This window comes from Neoarius graeffei, chromosome 20 (genome assembly GCF_027579695.1).
Source record: "Neoarius graeffei isolate fNeoGra1 chromosome 20, fNeoGra1.pri, whole genome shotgun sequence".
Lineage (NCBI taxonomy): Eukaryota > Metazoa > Chordata > Actinopteri > Siluriformes > Ariidae > Neoarius > Neoarius graeffei.
The window spans coordinates 24,244,610-24,265,207 of record NC_083588.1 but is presented as its reverse complement, the minus strand read 5'-3'; the positions used below and the strand labels follow the sequence as shown (position 1 = coordinate 24,265,207).

Genomic DNA, 20,598 nt, shown 5'->3' with positions numbered 1-20,598 from the left:
ATTATTTTATGTAATTTTATTTCTCTATTGTTTACTGTTTTTGTTTTTACTTCTGTAAAGCACATTGAACTGCCATTGTGTATGAAATGTGCTATATAAATAAACTTGCCTTGCCTTGCCTTGCCTTTTATTTACAATTTGTACTTTGTCCCAACTTTTTTGGAATCGGGTTGTATTTCATTGGAAAGTTGACCCTGTGTTAACATACATATGATAAATAAAGCTTTTGGGGTTTCCCAAAAGCCTCTTAATGCTTAAATAATCTTAACTAGGAGAGAGAGCATTCATTGTGTTGCTCGCTCTACCATTTAACGATGATCTTTGTGCTGCGATGCTTTTGGGAAACTCAGGCCTGAACAGAACTGAAAATCACATTTTGGCTTGAAGATATGAAGTTTCTCTTCTCTTTTCTTGTTGAAAAACTTGCATTTTTTTATACAAAATGCATTGCAGATCTGAGTGACATTTAAATAATCTTGGCTGGCTTTGAATGGTCTATCAGATATATTTCATTCAGCTAGCATGATATTGAATGAGTCAAAGACAAGTTCAGTATCATGCTAGTCGAATGGAATATATCTGATAGACCACGAAAAAAGTATTATTATTATTATTATTATTATTACACGTACACACACTTCATATCAGCATACTCACTTTTCAGCTGGTTTAGCGTTGAGCAATAGTGCTAGCAAACGCCAACGCTAGCACAGTCAAGCCAGTGCTATCCAGAGCAAGTAGCACAGGCTAATGACCGAGAAACTAGGATTTCTGTCTCTAGATTCTTCTTCCACACATGCTTGCCACAGTGTTTTTCACTCATACTGAAGTATTCATTTCCCTGTGTAATTTACTTGGTTACTTTTAAGATCAACATCGACAACTACACACAACAGAGCTACCTGGTAGCCAAAATTCTCTCAAAATCTTCCACTTTTAACGAAGCAAACGTTGCGGCTATATTTGTTTAAAAATTGTCATAGTTGCTCGCTAGTGCAGAAGTTTTGTGTTTCCGACATACCTCTTCCAGTTTTTTGATGTCCGTCAGTATGTTTTTCTCTTGTAAATATGTGTGGAGAATATTTAATGATGTTTTGGTAGCCTTTCGGGTGTTCAGCGCATCTTTATTTATTTAGTGCTTAATTATAGCATAGCTAATCCTAGCAGTAGCATTGGATTAGCATTGGCTTTTCTCTTTCCTGGTGAACAAAGAAATGCTTCTGCGTGTACGCAGCAGAAAAATTTCGTCATTAGATGTTCTCATGAGCTCTGACATGTGATGTCATGTCTTGACAACATGCAATATTGTAACAATATTACATGCTCATTCTCCATTGGGTAGACTGGCGTAATACACGTAGGATAAGCGATATGCTAACAATATTGCATGCTATCAAACCAAATGAATAAAACCCACTAGAAGGGAATAGAATACATGTTTTTGTTCCATGGGAAAAAAAAGTGTCCTGTATGTACAATAATTTCTGATATTTCACGCCGATGACATCACTCCCAGTATTTTCCTGCTGATTAGACGCGCGTTGTCAAAATGGCGAACCGATTCAAAATTAAAATTCTTTTGAAACTTGCATATTTTTTGTGGATGTATCTGTATAATATAAAGAACATTACATGGTGGTGCGAAGATATGGAGTTTATCTTCTCCGGTTGGAAAAAATTTGTATATAAGATGCAGTTGGCGGATTAGATAATTGCATGGATGAGAAGGTATACAGGTGCTCCTAATAAAGTGCTCAGTGACACTAGTTTGTGTTTTTGCACATTTTCATGGAGTACCAATTATTATTGTTATATTCTACATATAGAGTAAGAAGTTACTGAGAACTTACAGTTGTGAGAAGAATTTTGACTCAGAAATCTCTAAAAATGTACTTTGATATTAAAACAAGTTTTTATATTAAAAAGAAGTATCTTAACAGTGTATCCCTCATTCTGTTTTCCTCTGGCAGGACTCTGCTCACATCCGTTATGTTGAGGGAGCAGCCCCTTCACAAGCCTTCCAGTTCTTTTTGCCAATTGGAGGAGGACGAGGGCTCCACCTGCCATCCTCAATGTTTATTGGCCAGCCCAAGGACAAGAGGGCCTCCCCAGAACTTTCAGCAGATGAACAGCTGTCCTGTCGATGGAGGAAGGTGAGAAATGTGTGTTGTGTTTTTAAAAAAAAAAAATGATGGCAGAATGGGGTCATTCCATGCCAAATCAACAAATATCTGACAAATTTATGCTCGGCCATCTCAGATTTCAATGAAATTTGGAGGGCTCAGAGATACTATTAAAAGAAGTTAATCCCCAAAACTTGAGCTTCCTATCACCAATAGTTTCAGAGATACAGGCATTTGAATTTTTCGCTTTTTTTGTTTTTTGCTCAAAACATACGCATTTCAAAGTGCAATATAATCTTTATTATGCAAGATAGAAACCTAAAATTTTGCACAGAGAGACTCAATGTCTTGTACTACAAGCTTCAACTTAGAATTTCAATGGTCATTGTATATTAGATGGTGATTTTTAACAAGGAAATTAAAAAACAAATTTGCATTTTTTGCATTTTTAACTCATTCTGGAAGCTTGCCTGTGGCAGTAATGCTTAAACTAAGAATGTTATTCAAATCTACACAGAAATATCTACCAATTTCAGTTTTACCAAGTCTCCACTATTCCTAGTTTGTCTGTAATAGGGTTTTGAAATTCGCCGATTTCTAAAACATGCCATTTTCAGTAGCAAGAAATCCAATGTGGGATAGCAGTTAGGAACTTGTAAATTTTTTTTTCAGTAATCCCCAAGACCCATATTTTATATTCCCAAATTTTTGTTCTGTGTCTCTCAAGTATTTTTAAACTACAGGGGTTTAAAAAATCCATTTTCACCAAATTCGAATTTTTGATATATTTTCATATAACTGATATTTGAGGGTTAATAAATGCTTCAATAAGGCTCAAGTAGGTTAGGAGACATGTTTCTTCCTCAGTTTTAAATAAAATTTCAATTAATGCTCAGTATTAATTATTTGTACATTGATTTTAATCTAAGACTGTGTAACATTAGCAATCAATGACCAGCTATTGTGTACCAGTCAACAGCCAGCCTTATCGATATCAACACAGCACAATAGGTGACCTTTGATACCAGAACAGGTGGCTCATATCTTATAGTTTTAGAGTCTGTAAACTGCATACTTGTTCAAATAACATTATATTGCTTGGATTATATTAAATACATTGTAATACAGAGCACTGAGAAAATTTACCAATGTTATTAACTGAATGTGTTTCTTTGCAAGGATTGGATATTTTGAATAGTTGACTAGGGAATTTAATTGTAGTTGCTTTTAATTTGAGATCAGTATAAATAAGTTTGTTCTTAGACATCTAAAAATGGCTGAACTTCCTCCCTGTTCTCTAGGAATTGGACTAAAGAAAGATTCTGACTGCCATAAACTAACATACAACAGAAATTGTAAGTTAAATACACTCTCTCAGTATAGTTTGGAGCAAATTTAAATAGAAGAAACTTTACGTTCTAAAATGAAATTTTATTAATTAATGAAATTTGCTCCAAACTATACTGAGAGAGTGTATTTAACTTACAATTTCTGTTGTATGCTAGTTTATGGCAGTCAGAATCTTTCTTTAGTCCAATTCCTAGAGAACAGGGAGGAAGTTCAGCCATTTCTAGATGTCTAAGAACAAACTCACTTATACTGATCTCAAATTGAAAGCAACTACAATTAAATTCCCTAGTCAACTATTCAAAATATCCAATCCTTGCAAAGAAACACATTCAGTTAATAACACTGGTAAATTTTCTCAGTGCTCTGTATTACAATGTATTTAATATAATCCAAGCAATATAATGTTATTTGAACAAGTATGCAGTTGACAGACTCTAAAACTATAAGATATGAGTCACCTGTTCTGGTATCAAAGGTCACCTATTGTGCTGTGTTGATATCGATAAGGCTGGCTGTTGACTGGTACACAATAGCTGGTCATTGATTGCTAATGTTACACAGTCTTAGATTAAAATCAATTTACAAATAATTAATACTGAGCATTAATTGAAATTTTATTTAAAATTGAGGAAGAAACATGTCTCCTAACCTACTTGAGCCTTATTGAAGCATTTATTAACCCTCAAATATCAGTTATATGAAAATATATCAAAAATTCGAATTTGGTGAAAATGGATTTTTTAAACCCCTGTAGTTTAAAAATACTTGAGAGACACAGAACAAAAATTTGGGAATATAAAATATGGGTCTTGGGGATTACTGAAAAAAAATTTACAAGTTCCTAACTGCTATCCCACATTGGATTTCTTGCTACTGAAAATGGCATGTTTTAGAAATCGGCGAATTTCAAAACCCTATTACAGACAAACTAGGAATAGTGGAGACTTGGTAAAACTGAAATTGGTAGATATTTCTGTGTAGATTTGAATAACATTCTTAGTTTAAGCATTACTGCCACAGGCAAGCTTCCAGAATGAGTAAAAAATGCAAATTTGTCTTTTTAATTTCCTTGTTAAAATCACCATCTAATGACCATTGAAATTCTAAGTTGAAGCTTGTAGTACAAGACATTGAGTCTCTCTGTGCAAAATTTTAGGTTTCTATCTTGCATAATAAAGATTATATTGCACTTTGAAATATGTATGTTTTGAGCAAAAAACAAAAAAATCGAAAAATTCAAATGCCTGTATCTCTGAAACTATTGGTGATAGGAAGCTCAAGTTTTGGGGATTAACTTCTTTTAATAGTATCTCTGAGCCCTCCAAATTTCATTGAAATCTGAGATGGTCGAGCATAACCTCTTGTTGATTTGGCATGGAATGACCCAATAGTGAATAATTGTTAACATTGGAATTGAATTTAATCAAGTGCTGCCCAGACAGACAATCTACCCATCAAGTGTTATTATCTATCCAATACACAGACATACCTCATTCCTTCCTAAAATTGCTAAGATGAAATAATGCTTTTGCTGGTACCAGTTCTGTAATTCCAGATCTACTTTGCAGTGCCAGTTGCTTTTTGACTCCTTGCAAGATTTAGTGGACCATGTAAATGATTTTCACGTAAAGCCTGAGAGGGATTCTGGGTATTGCTGCCATTGGGAGGGTTGTGCACGCAAAGGACGGGGCTTCAATGCAAGGTGAGAGGCTACTAGGTATCGGGTTATACAGGTGTTACCAAGTAGTGTATATGTTTATGGTGTCTAAAGTGTCTGTGTTTTCAGGTACAAGATGTTAATCCACATTCGTACACACACCAATGAGAAGCCACACCGCTGCCCTACCTGCAACAAAAGCTTTTCACGTCTGGAAAACCTCAAGATCCACAATCGTTCTCACACAGGTTTGCAGTACTGCATCGAAATGCACAACATTTTTTTTCTTTTTGTTAAGTCATCATTCATCTTCACATTCTGTTGCTATTTTCCAGGTGAGAAGCCCTACATTTGCCCTTATGAAGGCTGTAATAAGCGCTACTCAAACTCCAGTGACCGCTTCAAGCACACTCGTACGCACTACGTGGACAAGCCGTACTACTGCAAGATGGCTGGCTGTCTGAAGCGTTACACAGACCCAAGCTCTCTGCGAAAGCACATCAAAGCGCATGGGCATTTCGTGGCTTCACAGGAGCAGCAGACAAGCCCAGGAGGGGGAGTCGGAGGACGAGGAGGGGGCGAGGGCTCACCCGTGCTCAAGCCATCTCGTATCACAGGGAAAGAGTCTGAGCTGAGTTATGCCCACATCATCCTCCCAAGTGCAGCAGCAGCTCTCCTAGGCACCTCTCTGCCCTTATCTCCTCTGAGTCCTCGACCCCTGGACCTGAGCATGCTGGGAAGTCCCAGCTCACCTGTCCTGTCCTTCAATGGCTTGGCCAAGTCACCATTGCTGCCCCCTGCCTTCTCAACCTCAGCACTTGGCTTGCCTGTGGTGCCTGTGTTGTGCTCAGATCGCAGAGGACAAGCAAAGAGCAGTGCTAGAGTGAATGAGGGTGAGGAGGAGAGCCCTAGAGGGATCCTCAACCTCTCGACAGGAGCATCCCATGACCCTTTGTCCTGGGTGGTCATACCTTCAGGCTCTTTAATGTTGAAGCCAGCTGTGGTCAACTGAGAAGGATCCCCCAATCATTCCAGAGGGAAGGAAGGGGGGCATAGGGCAGCACAGGGACAAAAGGTCAAGGGGCTGATTTTCCGTTTTTATAAATCAACAGCTGTCCACATTCCTCTGAAGCGATATATCTAACCATTAATTTCCAGCATTGTCATTTCAGTTTTGTATCTGTTCATCACAAAAGACATGCTTCCACTGAGGTTCCAAAATGTTTTAGAAAGTAAAGGGTTACATAACGATCATATTACTAAACAAGTTCCTGTTTCATGTTTTCACCACACTCAAGAACTGTGACCTTGTAACAATGTCAGGTTTAGAGTGAACAGTTGCTCCATGTTCACTCTAATGCTGCATCATTGTCAGGCCACTAAAAGAGTATAAAATGCCCAGCTGCATTTTGTGATGCACCATAGTCTGAATAGCATGTAGCTAGTTATATTTTGAACTTCAACATACAGGTAAATTGTGTACTTTTAAACATGTTCTGGGCGGCACGGTGGTGTAGTGGTTAGCGCTGTCGCCTCACAGCAAGAAGGTCCAGGTTCGAGCCCCATGGCTGGCGAGGGCCTTTCTGTGCGGAGTTTGCATGTTCTCCCCGTGTCCGCGTGGGTTTCCTCCGGGTGCTCCGGTTTTCCCTTACAGTCCAAAAACATGCAGGTTAGGTTAACTGGTGACTCTAAATTGACCGTAGGTGTGAGTGTGAATGGTTGTCTGTGTCTATGTGTCAGCCCTGCGATGACCTGGCGACTTGTCCAGGGTGTACCCCGCCTTTCGCCCATAGTCAGCTGGGATAGGCTCCAGCTTGCCTGCAACCCTGTAGAACAGGATAAAGCGGCTAGAGATGATGAGAGGAGATGAGATGAAACATGTTCTTCAAACAGAAAAATATATTATTTTTCAACAAAACACTGGTTTCAAAATTATTGGTACCCTTACAATTAATATTTTTACACCTGCCCTCTTGAGAATAACAGCACAGATGCTCTTACTACCATAATTTTTGCTCATTTTTATGAAGGGTGCCAATAATTCTGGAAGGCACTGCAAAGATAAATTTATTTTGTAATTTGTTTATTTAAAATAGGTTTTTAAAATCATGGATAAAAGGGTCGTTCTGTGAACCTAGCGTCTGGAACATGTAGTACAGCAAACACACCAGTATTAGTTTCTGGTCCATAGAGAAGCATCTACTCTGGATTCCTTACAGTCTAAAGACAAATGCCTTGCTGGTTACGATGTTACCCAAAAATGGCTGGTTGATCAGATTCTTACACTGACACATGCACAGATACAAGGGTTTTGATCCGTTAGTTATAAAGAAAAGTGCGTGTGCAGTATATATATATATATATATATATATATATATTTTTTTTTTTTTTTTTAGCTAAAAACTTGCATCATTTATAATACTATTTTATAAGATTTTCATAGCCATCTCAAATCTGTTTTGGAATCCAGGATCCTGGTCATTGGTCTGGAATTTTCTACAACACAGGAACTAATAGTAGGGGTGAAAACATGCTATGAGTTCTTGAAATACTTACTTAAAATATTCTTACAGTGGAAGCATATCTTATATGAACAGAGATAGGGTGTAAAAGATAATAGCAGTGGCCCGAGGACCATCACAGGTCCTCTTTCTTAGTTTTCTTGCTAATTTTGTTTTTGTTGTCTGAAAGTACAGACTGTAATCTTAAGAAACTATATCCATGTTTCAGTAAGCACTCAGTTGTTTCTATATATTTATATGTAACAGGCATCTCTGGACGCCAGTGTGTATGACACACTAAGTACACCATCTTCTGTAATGATTCTTGACATCACTCTTTGGGGAACTGTAAAACTCCTTTGAGGGTTTTTCTTATGATTATTCTGATAATGCAGGTAAAAATTACATCCATATAATTTTTATTCAGGCAATGCCACACTGATTCAGTCAGCTTTGGCAGAGAAGCTTGGGTGGTATTTTAATTGTTTTATTTACTTCAGAGGACAGTAGGTGCATTTCATAGGGCTATTTTAGTCATATGGAGATACTGTTCATTTACCCACAGACCGACAAACCTCTAGTGAGAGCTGCTACACTGTCTGGCTAACTGCAAGTCTATTACATTGAACTGAGACTTCAGGTTGGATACATGTACACATGGCAATCTGTCTTCTCAGAAATGGCCAACCAGCACTATTTACATAAAGGCAGGTTTGAGTCTGGCTTAAATTTGATGGTAACAGACACAAGACTCAGAGCTGAGTTTTAAGGTAGAAAAAGGTGTTGTATTTTTCTTACCACCTCACTGTAGATGACTGGCACTATTGCCACATGTTGGACATTCGTTTCAAGGACCTTAAGGACCTCACACACACTATGCTAGCACAGCACGGCATAGATAAATGTTCTTTAACTGACAGCAAATGTCAGGAAAACAGCCACACTATGCATTACACAAAACACTCACATGCAGACAAATACAACTGGTGTGCGGTGCAGGCCTCTGGGTCGAATGTGATGTTGACACAAAATGACTCTTGCAGGCGAATACACTGTGCCAAACAAAGAATACTTCAGTACATGTCAAATATAACATTCATTTTCTACAAAAGAGTGGCTTTTTGTTTACACATACTTATAATCTACATTTAAGAGCTCTTTCTTTCAAAATACCTGATTATATTTCACTACCAGGTATCGTCACCTGAAAAGAGATGTCAAAAAGTCTCTTCAGGGTGAGTATTCCCTTTTATCACAGAGCTCTTTTGAACATTCCTCGTAACTGTTAGTTGCCTGCAAAGACTTCCAAGATAAGTCATCAGTTTTAATGAGAAGTGAATAACTATTACATTTGAAAACCCGTAAATTTTGAAAATTTGTCTGTCAACTGTATAAGTCCTATAATTCCACAATGGTTATGCTACATTTGAAAACACTATATGGTTATTTTGTTTGTTGTGTTGTTTAGACGAGACATTTCATTTGTTGATGTTGCTTATCTCTTTGTCTCTGCTATTGCTGCTTTATGTTGAGCTTTCTCCTACACAGCATTGAGGATAGAGGAATGAAAAGGAAGGATGATGAGCAGGATGGCCAAAGCAGTTTCTTAAAAATGAACCAGTTCATCTCTGAGAATCACTCCAGGGAGTTTTAGGTCATGCAAGTTCACTTAAGGCAACAATAGGCATCTCTCTGTCTTCTTGTCACTGATAGGTTGTGTATAATGCTTTTTGGAATACAACTTGTATACATCATAAAAGAATAGATTCAAATTATGTTTACAGTGGAAATGTCATTAACCCACTTTGACATAGTTTATTAGAAGAACCTGAAGAAAACACATGCAAACACTTGAACATATAAAACTCCATACAGAAAGTAACCCGAGCCCAGGATTGAACCAGGGACCCTGAGTTGTGAGGCGGCAATACTACTGCCCTACACAGTATATTACAAATCAGAGGAAAAACAAAAATCCAGTCAGCTCTGGATATTTAAGCTCCAGACTGTGTGGCTTTGTGCAGGTTTATAAAAGTTCAAAGCACTCAGGGCATTTTCCCATATTATTCTTTACACATTTTTAAACTTCTTTTCTCCCCTCCACCCTCATTTGCTCTTCTGTTTGTTTGAGAAAGCTCCTCACGACACCGACCCTTCAGGGTCTACATCGTTTAAATATCAGATAAGCTGTTTGACCCATTAACCCTCTGAGCACTAGGGAGAAGTTTGTTCATGTTGAGTATGCATCTGCTAGTATAAGGAATCATTAGCAACTGGAATGGTTGTGTGTCCTGATTTAGCACCAACTACAGAAATCTTTGATCCAGTAATTATCCACCTTTGAAACCTTTCTAGCAAGAGCAGCAAGTGTACGGTACAAAAGCACCATTCCACTTTGGAAAATGTGTAATTTGAAATATTTAAAAGACAAACTTTCACTCAAATTGTTTAAGTGCCATACTGGTGCCCAAAGGGTTAATACAAGACTATGGCCAGGTAAGGCCAGTATTCAGTTTTCTTTTCTTTTTGCACATTGAAATATTTTAATATCAGTATTTTTATTTTTTTTTCCAAGTGCCTTTTATTATAAGTGTATAAGTACAAATACAGAATATTAATAAATAATTGTATATTTTCTCTCTCCCCTGGCATCATGTTCTTAAAATGAACATGCAAAATTGGTACAACGTGTGTGCTCCTGTTTGAGAAATTTAAAATTTTTATTTTGATTTTGATGTCAATGAAAATGTTTAATAAATTTGAATTTGATATATTAAACTTACTTTCTAATTCCTTTTCCAATATTGGTAGAAAGAACTGCCCTGGAAAGCACTGCCCTGTATTTTACAAGCGAGGACAAGGGGAAGAGGGTAATTTGTTGAATTTCAAATATTTAGGAAATGCACACCCTCCAGTCAAAATCTGCCCTATTGTATTGAATCTGCTCTTTAAGCACATTAATCTCTCTTGCTGACTAGTAGAGATGGTGGTTTCCTTGTGTAATATTTTTGCCTGATAGAATTTAAATATGTAAAACATATGTAATTTTAAAATGCCTGAGCCTGCACTTAATGCCTCTACGTTTTACAAAATAATGGCAAAGGGCCTGTATGATCATTGTGATCATTTAAGGCAGGTTTGGGAAAAGTACCTGAATTCGTATATTTGGGAGGAAAAAGGTGGTGTCTAATGCTGGATGGTCATTGAGGGATGCAGTCAGCAAATTTACACCTAAGGTTATTCCCAGATATTATACACCAGTTAAATTTAATAAAATGGGATTAGTGAAGGACGATCAGGGCTGGAAATGTAAGAAGAGTACTATGGGCTCCTACCTCTTCTTTATGAGAGATTGCCCACTTGTTTTCCCTTTTTGGAAACAAATTAAAACTATTACGTTTGGCCACACAGTTATCAGAATCCCCCCCAGCCGATTACGAGACCGGTCCCTTCTAAGTCCAGGGTGTCAAAAACAAAGCTTGCAGTAGCAGTAAGAATTATCCTCACACACTGGAAAAGTCATAAAGAAAGCCTAGCTTTACAGAATGGTTAAAGTGCATGCCGCACAGTTTGATACTGCAAGCTCTAACAATGGTAAGAAGGGAAATTGTGCCTGGTCTGGATCCATTTCTTACATTTTATAAAATTAAACTGCCTAATATCCCATAGTCTAGTAAGTCTATCAGGTGTGGTTCCAGCCAGCCCCCCCCTTTTTTTTTTTACCTCGGCCAGGACAGAGTCCACCAGGGGGCGAGGTATTGTTTTCGGCTGGATTGGTTGGTTGGTTTACGATGTTACAGGAAATGTTACTGGTCTCCAATAGAACTTACAGAATTTGAGGGGGTCAGCTGGCCAAAGTTAAGGCTACACTGACCAAAAAGTGCTGATTGGATGGTTTCTTGGTTTGTTTACATACGCAAAGGAAGGGGTTTTCACCACACCCACCTTTAAATCCCATTGATAAATCAACAGAGCAGGGAAGTTTATTACTATAAATATAAATTAATGGACTAAAGAAAGGGCTTTCAGCCATGTTTATACTTATTACAGAGGGAAAGTGTGTGCGCCCCTGAGCTTCCACTGTATATTACTCTTAGTTTTCGAAACTGAAACCTCCGAACCGAGGCTGACAAACACGCTGTCGCAGGGGGCGACAATCAGAATCATGTTTATTGGCCAAGTATGTTCACACACAAGGTCAAAATAATCTTTTCACAATATCTTCCTTCATAAGTGCTACGGGGTGAGGTTTGTTTTGCCTGGCAACACTTGTTCGTAGTTGTTTTTCAGTGACACTGGAAATAATTTGTTTCCTTCTGCCCAGCATTTGTCTGTATACTGATTAAGCTGTGCACATGTGTGAAGTAGGGGGAGAGAGCGCAAACCCACCCCCACCCTTTCCAAGCCCAATAGGACAATACTAAAAAGGATAAAGCTTTATTTAGGCAAAGACATTATTTACAGTGGAGGGATTAAGGGAACAGTAGGACTCATGTATGTGGCGGTTTCTGCTCTGGGGGTTCGTCTTGCTTCTGAATTGCGAGTTCTTCATCGAGACGCTCCTTAGCCCTTAGCACCTGCAAAATAAATTAAAGAAGGCCACCACTTAAAACAGCTTTCATTACAACAAACTCCTAAAAAGACCCAATATGACACTAGCAGCTTGTCCATAAAAGCAGGTACAGCTGGACTATTCATGACTGCCTATGTTAGGTATTCATCCCGGATAAAATTATATATAGATATTTAGGCACGACGTGAAAGTGGAGCTCCTGATAAGTGTACGAGCAAAATATTTGCAAGGGCACAAAGTCAATCTGAATAGAATAATAATAAAAGCACATGAACCATTGAATTGTGCAGTGTAGTTCACATCAGTAAATCACTGCATTGTCATGACAGTGATACCAGTCATAAGATGCACATCATAGTTACGAAAACATTTATTCCTTTCTTCGACACCACATGCCATGCCCCAGAAACAACACCAGGACATTTATTATGGTGGGACTCAGTGCCTGGACAGCAATGAATCAGCGCTTTCACTTTACACCATTATTCGTCACATGCACACTTCAAAACACAGTGAAATTCATCCTCTGCATAACTACACCAATCAGCCATAAAATTGAAACCAGCAACAGGTAAAGTGAATAACATTGATCATGTTGTTACAATGGCACCTCTCAAGGGGTGGGACATATAAGGCAGGAAGAGAACAGGCAGTTCATGTGTAATGCTGGATAAAAGGCATCAGCATTAACTTTTCCAGCAGTTTGTGCTACACTAGCTCTTCTGTGGGATTGGACCATATGGGCTAGCTTTCATGACCCATGCGAATCAATGACCCTTTGACACCCATGACCCTGCCACACCAGTTGTCCTTCCTTGGGCTACTTTTGGTTGGTACTAACCACTGCATACCAGGAACACCCAACAAGATGTGCCATTTTGGAGATGCTCAGGCCCAGCCATCTAGCCATCACAATTTGGCCCAAAGCCCCTCAGATCCTTACACTTGCCCATTTTTCCTGTTTCCAACACATCAAGTTTGAGAACGAAGGACTTCCGGTTGCGCACCGTAGGAGACAGCCACGCAGAAAGACAGCTCCTACGTTTTTTGTCATCTTATTTGCACAATCCGTGGATTCATCTCAGTTTGCCACACTAAACCTACACTTTAGGCTCTAACTCGATTTAAACCAATGTCGAGATCTCAGCATCAACCGAAAGAAAGTGCTGCAACTCAGGCAGTTTCTGTGGCTAAGATGGCAGATACGCTAACTTAATAGCCTAGTGCAGGAACTGGAGAAAAAGCAGGGAAAGTCTGGCTGCGGAACTGAAGATATATCTTTCAACATCTTTGGAAACCTCCCTCGCTCCTATACAGACATCTCTGGATACCATAAAGAGCTGCCTTGAACTCGCATAACCAAAAGATAACAGCCATAGAGAACACGCTTACTACCCATAGTAAGCCGAGCTAACAACGAGACTGGATCAACTTAAAAAGGCGAACGCTGCATTAGCATCCAAAGCAGATGGCCTTGAGAATCGATCCAGATGACAGAACCCAAAAATCGTTGGCCTACCTGAGGGGGCTGAAGGAGGCTCACCTCTAGACTGTCTCACAGCTCCTGCATGAAGCAATCAGAGAGGAGATATTTCCAAAGCCACTGGAGCTTGACAGAGCACATCGTACACCAGCACCAAAGCCAACCCAGAGGCAACGTTCACAGGCGCTCATTGTTAGATTCCATCGATTTCAGGACAAGGAGCGTGTTCTTCATTGGGCCAGATCGCAGAAAGGGGATATAAAAGTTCAACGACAACAGGATCCTGTTCTTCCCTGATATGAGTGCAGGTTTGGCCAAGCTATGGGCAGCATTCAGAGATATCAAGGCTAAACTCCACAAGGCTGGAATTACATTTGCACTTCGCCACCCGGCTCGCCTGTGTATTCCCATCAATGGTAATGAACATCATTTTGACACCCCAGAGGTGGCAGAAACGTTCTACAAGCAAGTTAAAACCTCTGTGACCAATACTGTTGAAGACGATTAGTGCCTGTGGACATGGATCAGAAACGGTTTGTTGTGACTAAAGAGGTTGGTTTCTCTCAATATTTGTCAGGTATGTTCTGGAGAAATGCTATGGCCTTAAAGTGCCATACATTTTCTAACACTAGGCGGACTGTTTGCTAACATGACGTTGGTCTCAACAAGTGACCAATTCATTTTTACGTTAAGGAGACGGACTTCTGTAAGATTAACGGCGAATTTTGTATTTAGGTAGGGAAACTTGTAATTGTATCATGTGCATGTTTAATAGAACGTGTTTGAATATGCAGGAGCTCTCTTGATACTTTTAAGTTTTGGTTAGACACAAACGTTGCATTAAGTGTTGGAAGTGCCACTGGAAGAGGGACCTGCAGCTCGCTTCAAAGGAAGGACGAGCATAGGACTTTAAACCTAGCAGATTGTTCTAATGCTGCTACTTAATTCTATGTTACCTTTTGCTCCCCCCCGTTTCTTCTGGGTTGGAGACTGGGTGGTTACATTGGTCTCAATCATAATACTTGTACTGTTAAGCAAAGCACGATTTCATATGAAACATTAAATTCCATAGATAATGTGTTTTTCCAGAGATTATATCACTAGAATCCCATGAGTAATACAAATACTGGTTATGGGTTGGAAAAGCTACATGTCAAATTCATGTCATGGAATGTTAGAGAGTTAAATGGTCCTGTTAAGAGGGCAAAAGTGTTCCAGCATATCAAACTGCACAGAGCAGATATTTTTCTTCAGAAAACCCACCTTAAATTGAGTGATCATACAAGGCTTAGGTGCCCATGGGTGGGACAAGTATTTCATTCTTTATTTAACTCAAAAGCTAGGGGGACAGCTATCTTGATTTCTAAAAAGCTACAGTTAATTCCTGAAAACATAATACCTGACCGTAATGGGCGCTTCATTATTGTCTCGGGAAGACTCTTTCATTTACCAGTCACACTAGTGTGTGTATGCTCCCAATGTTGATAAATTTATGACCACGCTTCTCATTAATCCCAAATATGGACACATTAATTTTTGGGGAAGATCTAAATTGTATTTTGGACACTTAGCTGGATCGCTCCAGCTCTAGGATGACAAATCTATGAAAAATGGCAATGACATTGAAGTCATTCACGGAAGACTGTGGAGGTTGCAATCCTTGGAGATATTTGCATCAAAATGCTAAGGCGTATTTGTTCTTCTCACATGTACACCACATGTATTCAAGGATAGACCATCTCTTTATTGATAAGATATTGCTGCTGTCTGTGCACTCTTCTGAATATTCAGTGATCGTAATTTCAGATAATGCCCCCCTCTTGCTTGACCTCAGATTTGACTCTCCAGCAGCTGGAAATCCACAGTGGAGACTTAACACACTTTTTCTGTCTATAGATACTTTCTGTACTTCAATAACTCAAGCAACAGAGGAATTTTTAACAATTCAGATGAGACCAGTCCATCATTTCTATGGGAAGCCTTGAAAGCTACTATCAGAGGAAGAATAATTTCTTATTCTTATCATAATAGGCTGCACAGAAAGACACAAACCGATATAATTGAAATGATCTGAAATTGATATACAATATGCTATAGTTCCCACTTCAGAGTTATACCAACAAAAAGTGAACCTCCAAACCCAGTTTGATCCTTCTTCTACAGAGAAGGCAGAGCAAACAATACTGAGGTCGAAAGGGAAATTTTATAAATATGGCGATAAAGCCAGTCGCCTGCTGGCTTTCCAGCTCAAACAACAAGCAGCATCACGACATACCCCACAGATCTATGATAAATTCTAATAGTATTACAACATGTCCGTTAAAAGTTAATGCCACCTTCAAGTCATACTACTCCAAACTCTATACATCTGAGCCCCCCCATACAGACAAACATGGACACATTTCTAAGTAGCATAGATATGCCAACCGTTGATATACAGTGGGGCAAAAAAGTATTTAGTCAGTCACCAATTGTGCAAGTTCTCCCACTTAAAAAGATGAGAGGCCTGTAATTTTCATCATATATACCTCAACTATGAGAGACAAAATGAGAAAAAAAAATCCAGAAAATCACGTCTGATTTTTAAAAAATTTATTTGCAAATTATGGTGGAAAATAAGTGTTTGGTCAATAACAAAAGTTCATCTCAATACTTTGTTATATACCCTTTGTTGGCAATGACAGAGGTCAAACGTTTTCTGTAAGTCTTCAAAAGGTTTTCACACACTGTTGCTGGTATTTTGGCCCATTCCTCCATGCAGATCTCCTCCAGAGCAGTGATGTTTTGGGGCGGTCGCTGGGCAACACAGACTTTCAACTCCCTCCAAAGATTTTCTATGGGGTTGAGATCTGGAGACTGGCTAGGCCACTCCAGGACCTTGAAATGCTTCTTACGAAGCCACTCCTTCGTTGCCTAGGCAGTGTGTTTGGGATCAGTGTCATGCTGAAAGACCCAGCCACATTTCATCTTCAATGCCCTTGCTGATGGAAGGAGGTTTTCACTCAAAATCTCACGATACATGGCCCCATTCATTCTTTCCTTTACACAGATCAGTCATCCTGGTCCCTTTGCAGAAAAACAGCCCCAAAACATGATGTTTCCACCCCCATGCTTCACAGTAGGTATGGTGTTCTTTGGATGCAACTCAGCATTCTTTCTCCTCCAAACACGACAAGTTGAGTTTTTACCAAAAAGTTCTATTTTGGTTTCATCTGACCATATGACATTCTCCCAATCCTCTTCTGGATCATCCAAATGATCTCTAGCAAACTTCAGATGGGCCTGGACATGTACTGGCTTAAGCAGGGAGACACATCTGGCACTGCAGGATTTGAGTCCCTGGCAGCATAGTGTGTTACTGATGATAGCCTTTGTTACTTTGGTCCCAGCTCTCTGCAGGTCATTCACTAGGTCCCCCCATGTGGTTCTGGGATTTTTGCTCACCGTTCTTGTGATCATTTTGACCCCACGGGGTGAGATCTTGCATGGAGCCCCAGATCGAGGGAGATTATCAGTGGTCTTGTATGTCTTCCATTTTCTAATAATTGCTCCCACAGTTGATTTCTTCACACCAAGCTGCTTACCTATTGCAGATTCAGTCTTCCCAGCCTGGTGCAGGTCTACAAATTTTGTTTCTGGTGTCCTTTGACAGCTCTTTGGTCTTGGCCATAGTGGAGTTTGGAGTGTGACTGTTTGAGGTTGTGGACAGGTGTCTTTTATACTGATAACGAGTTCAAACAGGTGCCATTAATACAGGTAACGAGTGGAGGACAGAGGAGCCTCTTAAATTGTTACAGGTCTGTGAGAGCCAGAAATCTTGATTGTTCGTAGGTGACCAAATACTTATTTTACCAAGAAATTTACCAATTAATTCATTAAAAATCCTACAATGTGATTTCCTGGATTCTTTCCCCCCATTCTGTCTCTCATAGTTGAAGTGTACCTATGATGAAAATTACAGGCCTCTCATCTTTTTAAGTGGGAGAACTTGCACAATTGGTGGCTGACTAAATACTTTTTTGCCCCACTGTACTAACACTAATATCACTAGACCAACCAATTACACTGGGAGAAATATATAGTGGTATAAAGGAAATGAATAATGGTAAAACCCCTGGACCAGACGGATTCCCGTCTGAATTCTATTTAAAAAATTCTCAATACAGCTAGCTCCATTACTACTAGACATGTTTAATCATTCTCTATCACTGGGGACTTTGCCAAACACTTTAACAGAGGCCACTATTTCAGTCACTCTCAAAAAAGACAAAAACCCTGCAGAATGCAGTTCCTACAAACCCATCTCTCTTTTAAATGTTTTTGTTAAAATACTTGCAAAAAATCTGCCAAAAAGGTTAGAACCATGCCTCCCCTCCATCATCTCTGAGGATCAGACTGACTTCATTAGAGGGCATCATTTGTTCTCAAATATACGCCGTCTGATAATTTCTGTACCATCTACAGCAACAAAGCCTGAAGTTGTACTCTCATTAGATGGAGAAAAGCCTTTGACAGGGTTGAACGGGGGTACTTGTTTAAATTGCTGGGAAAATTTGGGTTTGGTCAAAAATTTATTTCTTGGGTGCGTTTGCTTTACATCTCACCTCAAACTCGTGTCCATACAAACAACCAGTGCTCATCATATTTTTCACTGTCCCGTGGAACCCATCAAGGCTGTCTGCTATCACCTTTATTATTTGCGCTAGTCATTGAACCCTTAGCCATAAAACTGAGAACATCAGCACAACTACAGGGCATATGGCAAGAAAATGTGGAACATTATATCTCACTGTACGCAGATGATCTTTTACTTTACATCACAGACCCAGTCATTTGCGCTAACAGAATAATTCAGATCTTGGATGATTTTGGTACTTTTTCAGGGTACAAAATCAATCTCCAAAAAACTGTTTCCCAATTAATGCTTTAGCAAAACAGCTTAAACAGGGACCGATACCCTTCCATCTCACTTCAGACATTTGAGGATTAACATTGCCCATTCGTTTCAGGATCTACATAAACTTAACTTTGATAAGCTACTAACCAAGGTGAAAGCAGATCTACAAAAATGGACCAAGTTGCCACTGTCATTGGCAGGCAGAGTGCAGACCATAAAAATGAATATCTTGCCCAGGTTTTTGTTTCTTTTTCAATGTCTTCCACTCTTCCTGACCAAAACATTCTTCCAACGGCTTGACAAAATTATTCTTCCATTTTTATGGGCAGGAAGGGTGGCAAGAATAAGGAGGCGTGCTCTGCAGGCAGTGAGATGGGGGGGGGGGGGACTGGGCCTCCCTAATTTTATTTTTTATTACTGGGCAGCAAATATACATAAAATACTCAGCTGGAGATATGAGGAGGATTTAGATTGGTGTAAAATGGAGTTTCTCTCGTCACACTACCTCACTTGTAGCCTTGACATGCTCCTCTTTACCTATCCCAGCAAGAAATTATACTTCTAATCCAGTGGTTTTGTCAACTTTGAAAATATGGACACAGTTTCGCAAACAGTTTACATTATACGATCTTGCCCTCTTTGGACCATTATGCAATAATCATTACTTTTTGCCCTCCAAGCTTGGCTCTGCATTTACACATTGGAATTACAAAAGGTATCAGGTAATTCAGAGAATTATTTCTTAATGGCACATTTGCAGATTTCAAAACCCCATCATGCCAATATGATCTCCCCCAAAACCATTTTTTCCGTCATCTTCAGCTTCGCAGTTTTGTTAAAGACCATTGCGCTACATTCCCATATCTGCCCGATGATGCATCACCGCATATTCTAGATAAACCACTTAATCAGATGGGGCTAACATCCAAGCTATACACTTTCATTCTGAAATCTGACCCTTCACCTCTTGACAAAATCAAACATGAATGGGAGACTGACCTGGAAGTCCAGTTTCATGACGAATGGTGGGAAAAAGCCAAACTACAAGTCAATCATTCTTCATCCTGTGCCCGTCTCAACGTAACACAGTTTAAGGTGCTATATAGGATGCACTTAAGCAAAGCCAAATTGGCAAAATACTTTCCTGGTACTAGTGAAGCCTGTAATAGATGTGCCTCTGTTCCATCACATCTTGCCCATACCTTTTAGTCCTGCTCAAAGTTGACAGGTTTTTGGAAGAACTTTTTCAAAGGTCATGTCTGAAGTTTTAGAGATTGAAATAGAACCTTGTCCACTTATTGCTATTTTTGTCCTTGTCCACCCTTTGAATTATCCTAAATTCAGCATACAAGAATTGAATGTGCCATCATTTGCCTCTCTAATTGCCCGTAGATATATCTTCCTACACTGGAAGTCACCAATTGCCCCAGGACAACACACTTGGATAACTGATGTGATGTCATTCCTGAAATTGGAAAAGATACAATTTTCTCTAAGAGGATCAACTGAGAAGTTTTACATTACATGGCAGCCTTTCCTCTCTTATTTTGATAAAAAGTGTCTACAGCTTCCAGTACTTAATTTCAAATAGAAAACATTAGACCAGAACAAACTTCAGACAGTAACACTCTTCATGCTCTTTGCTTTAGTATGGGAATGGACCACTGTGGGTGGTGAGGGTGGGTAGGGTTTCTTTTCTTTTTTACTGTACGTGTCAGTTTTTGCTTGTTGTCTGATGGTTTATGAAAAAAAATGGGACATGCCCAGTACTGTTTTGAGATAGTTTCAGTGCACATGTTCTAATAAATAAATAAACAAACCCTTTGAGAACTGACTGTTCTCTTGCTGCTAATATATCCCACCCCTTGACAAGTGCCACTGTAACAACATAAAATTAACCATGACAGTTTTTAATTTTCTGGCTGATTGGTGTACATAGTTACAAGCGAATATCAAACTTGATGTCAAACACCAGGACGTTTATTATTAACATGGTTACATCCATCACGTCCAC

At 39.2% G+C, this 20,598-nt stretch overlaps 2 protein-coding genes across 5 annotated transcripts in view; one reads left to right on the top strand and one right to left on the bottom strand.

Annotated features, from left to right (window-relative positions):
- glis2b (GLIS family zinc finger 2b) overlaps positions 1–10,409 on the top strand; it is a 212,069-nt gene extending 201,660 nt beyond the window's left edge. For all 3 annotated transcript variants that reach the window (XM_060901421.1, XM_060901420.1, XM_060901422.1), the window contains exons 4-7: positions 1,971–2,153; positions 5,042–5,175; positions 5,260–5,378; positions 5,466–10,409. In XM_060901421.1, the coding sequence (XP_060757404.1) occupies positions 1,971–2,153; positions 5,042–5,175; positions 5,260–5,378; positions 5,466–6,142 (1,113 nt within the window). In that variant the 3' untranslated portion in view covers positions 6,143–10,409. The remainder of the gene's footprint in view (positions 1–1,970; positions 2,154–5,041; positions 5,176–5,259; positions 5,379–5,465) is intronic.
- The window catches only part of coro7 (coronin 7), a 359,304-nt gene continuing 348,127 nt past the window's right edge, over positions 9,422–20,598 (bottom strand). For both annotated transcript variants that reach the window (XM_060901419.1, XM_060901418.1), the window contains one exon: positions 9,422–12,208. In XM_060901419.1, the coding sequence (XP_060757402.1) occupies positions 12,122–12,208 (87 nt within the window). In that variant the 3' untranslated portion in view covers positions 9,422–12,121. The remainder of the gene's footprint in view (positions 12,209–20,598) is intronic.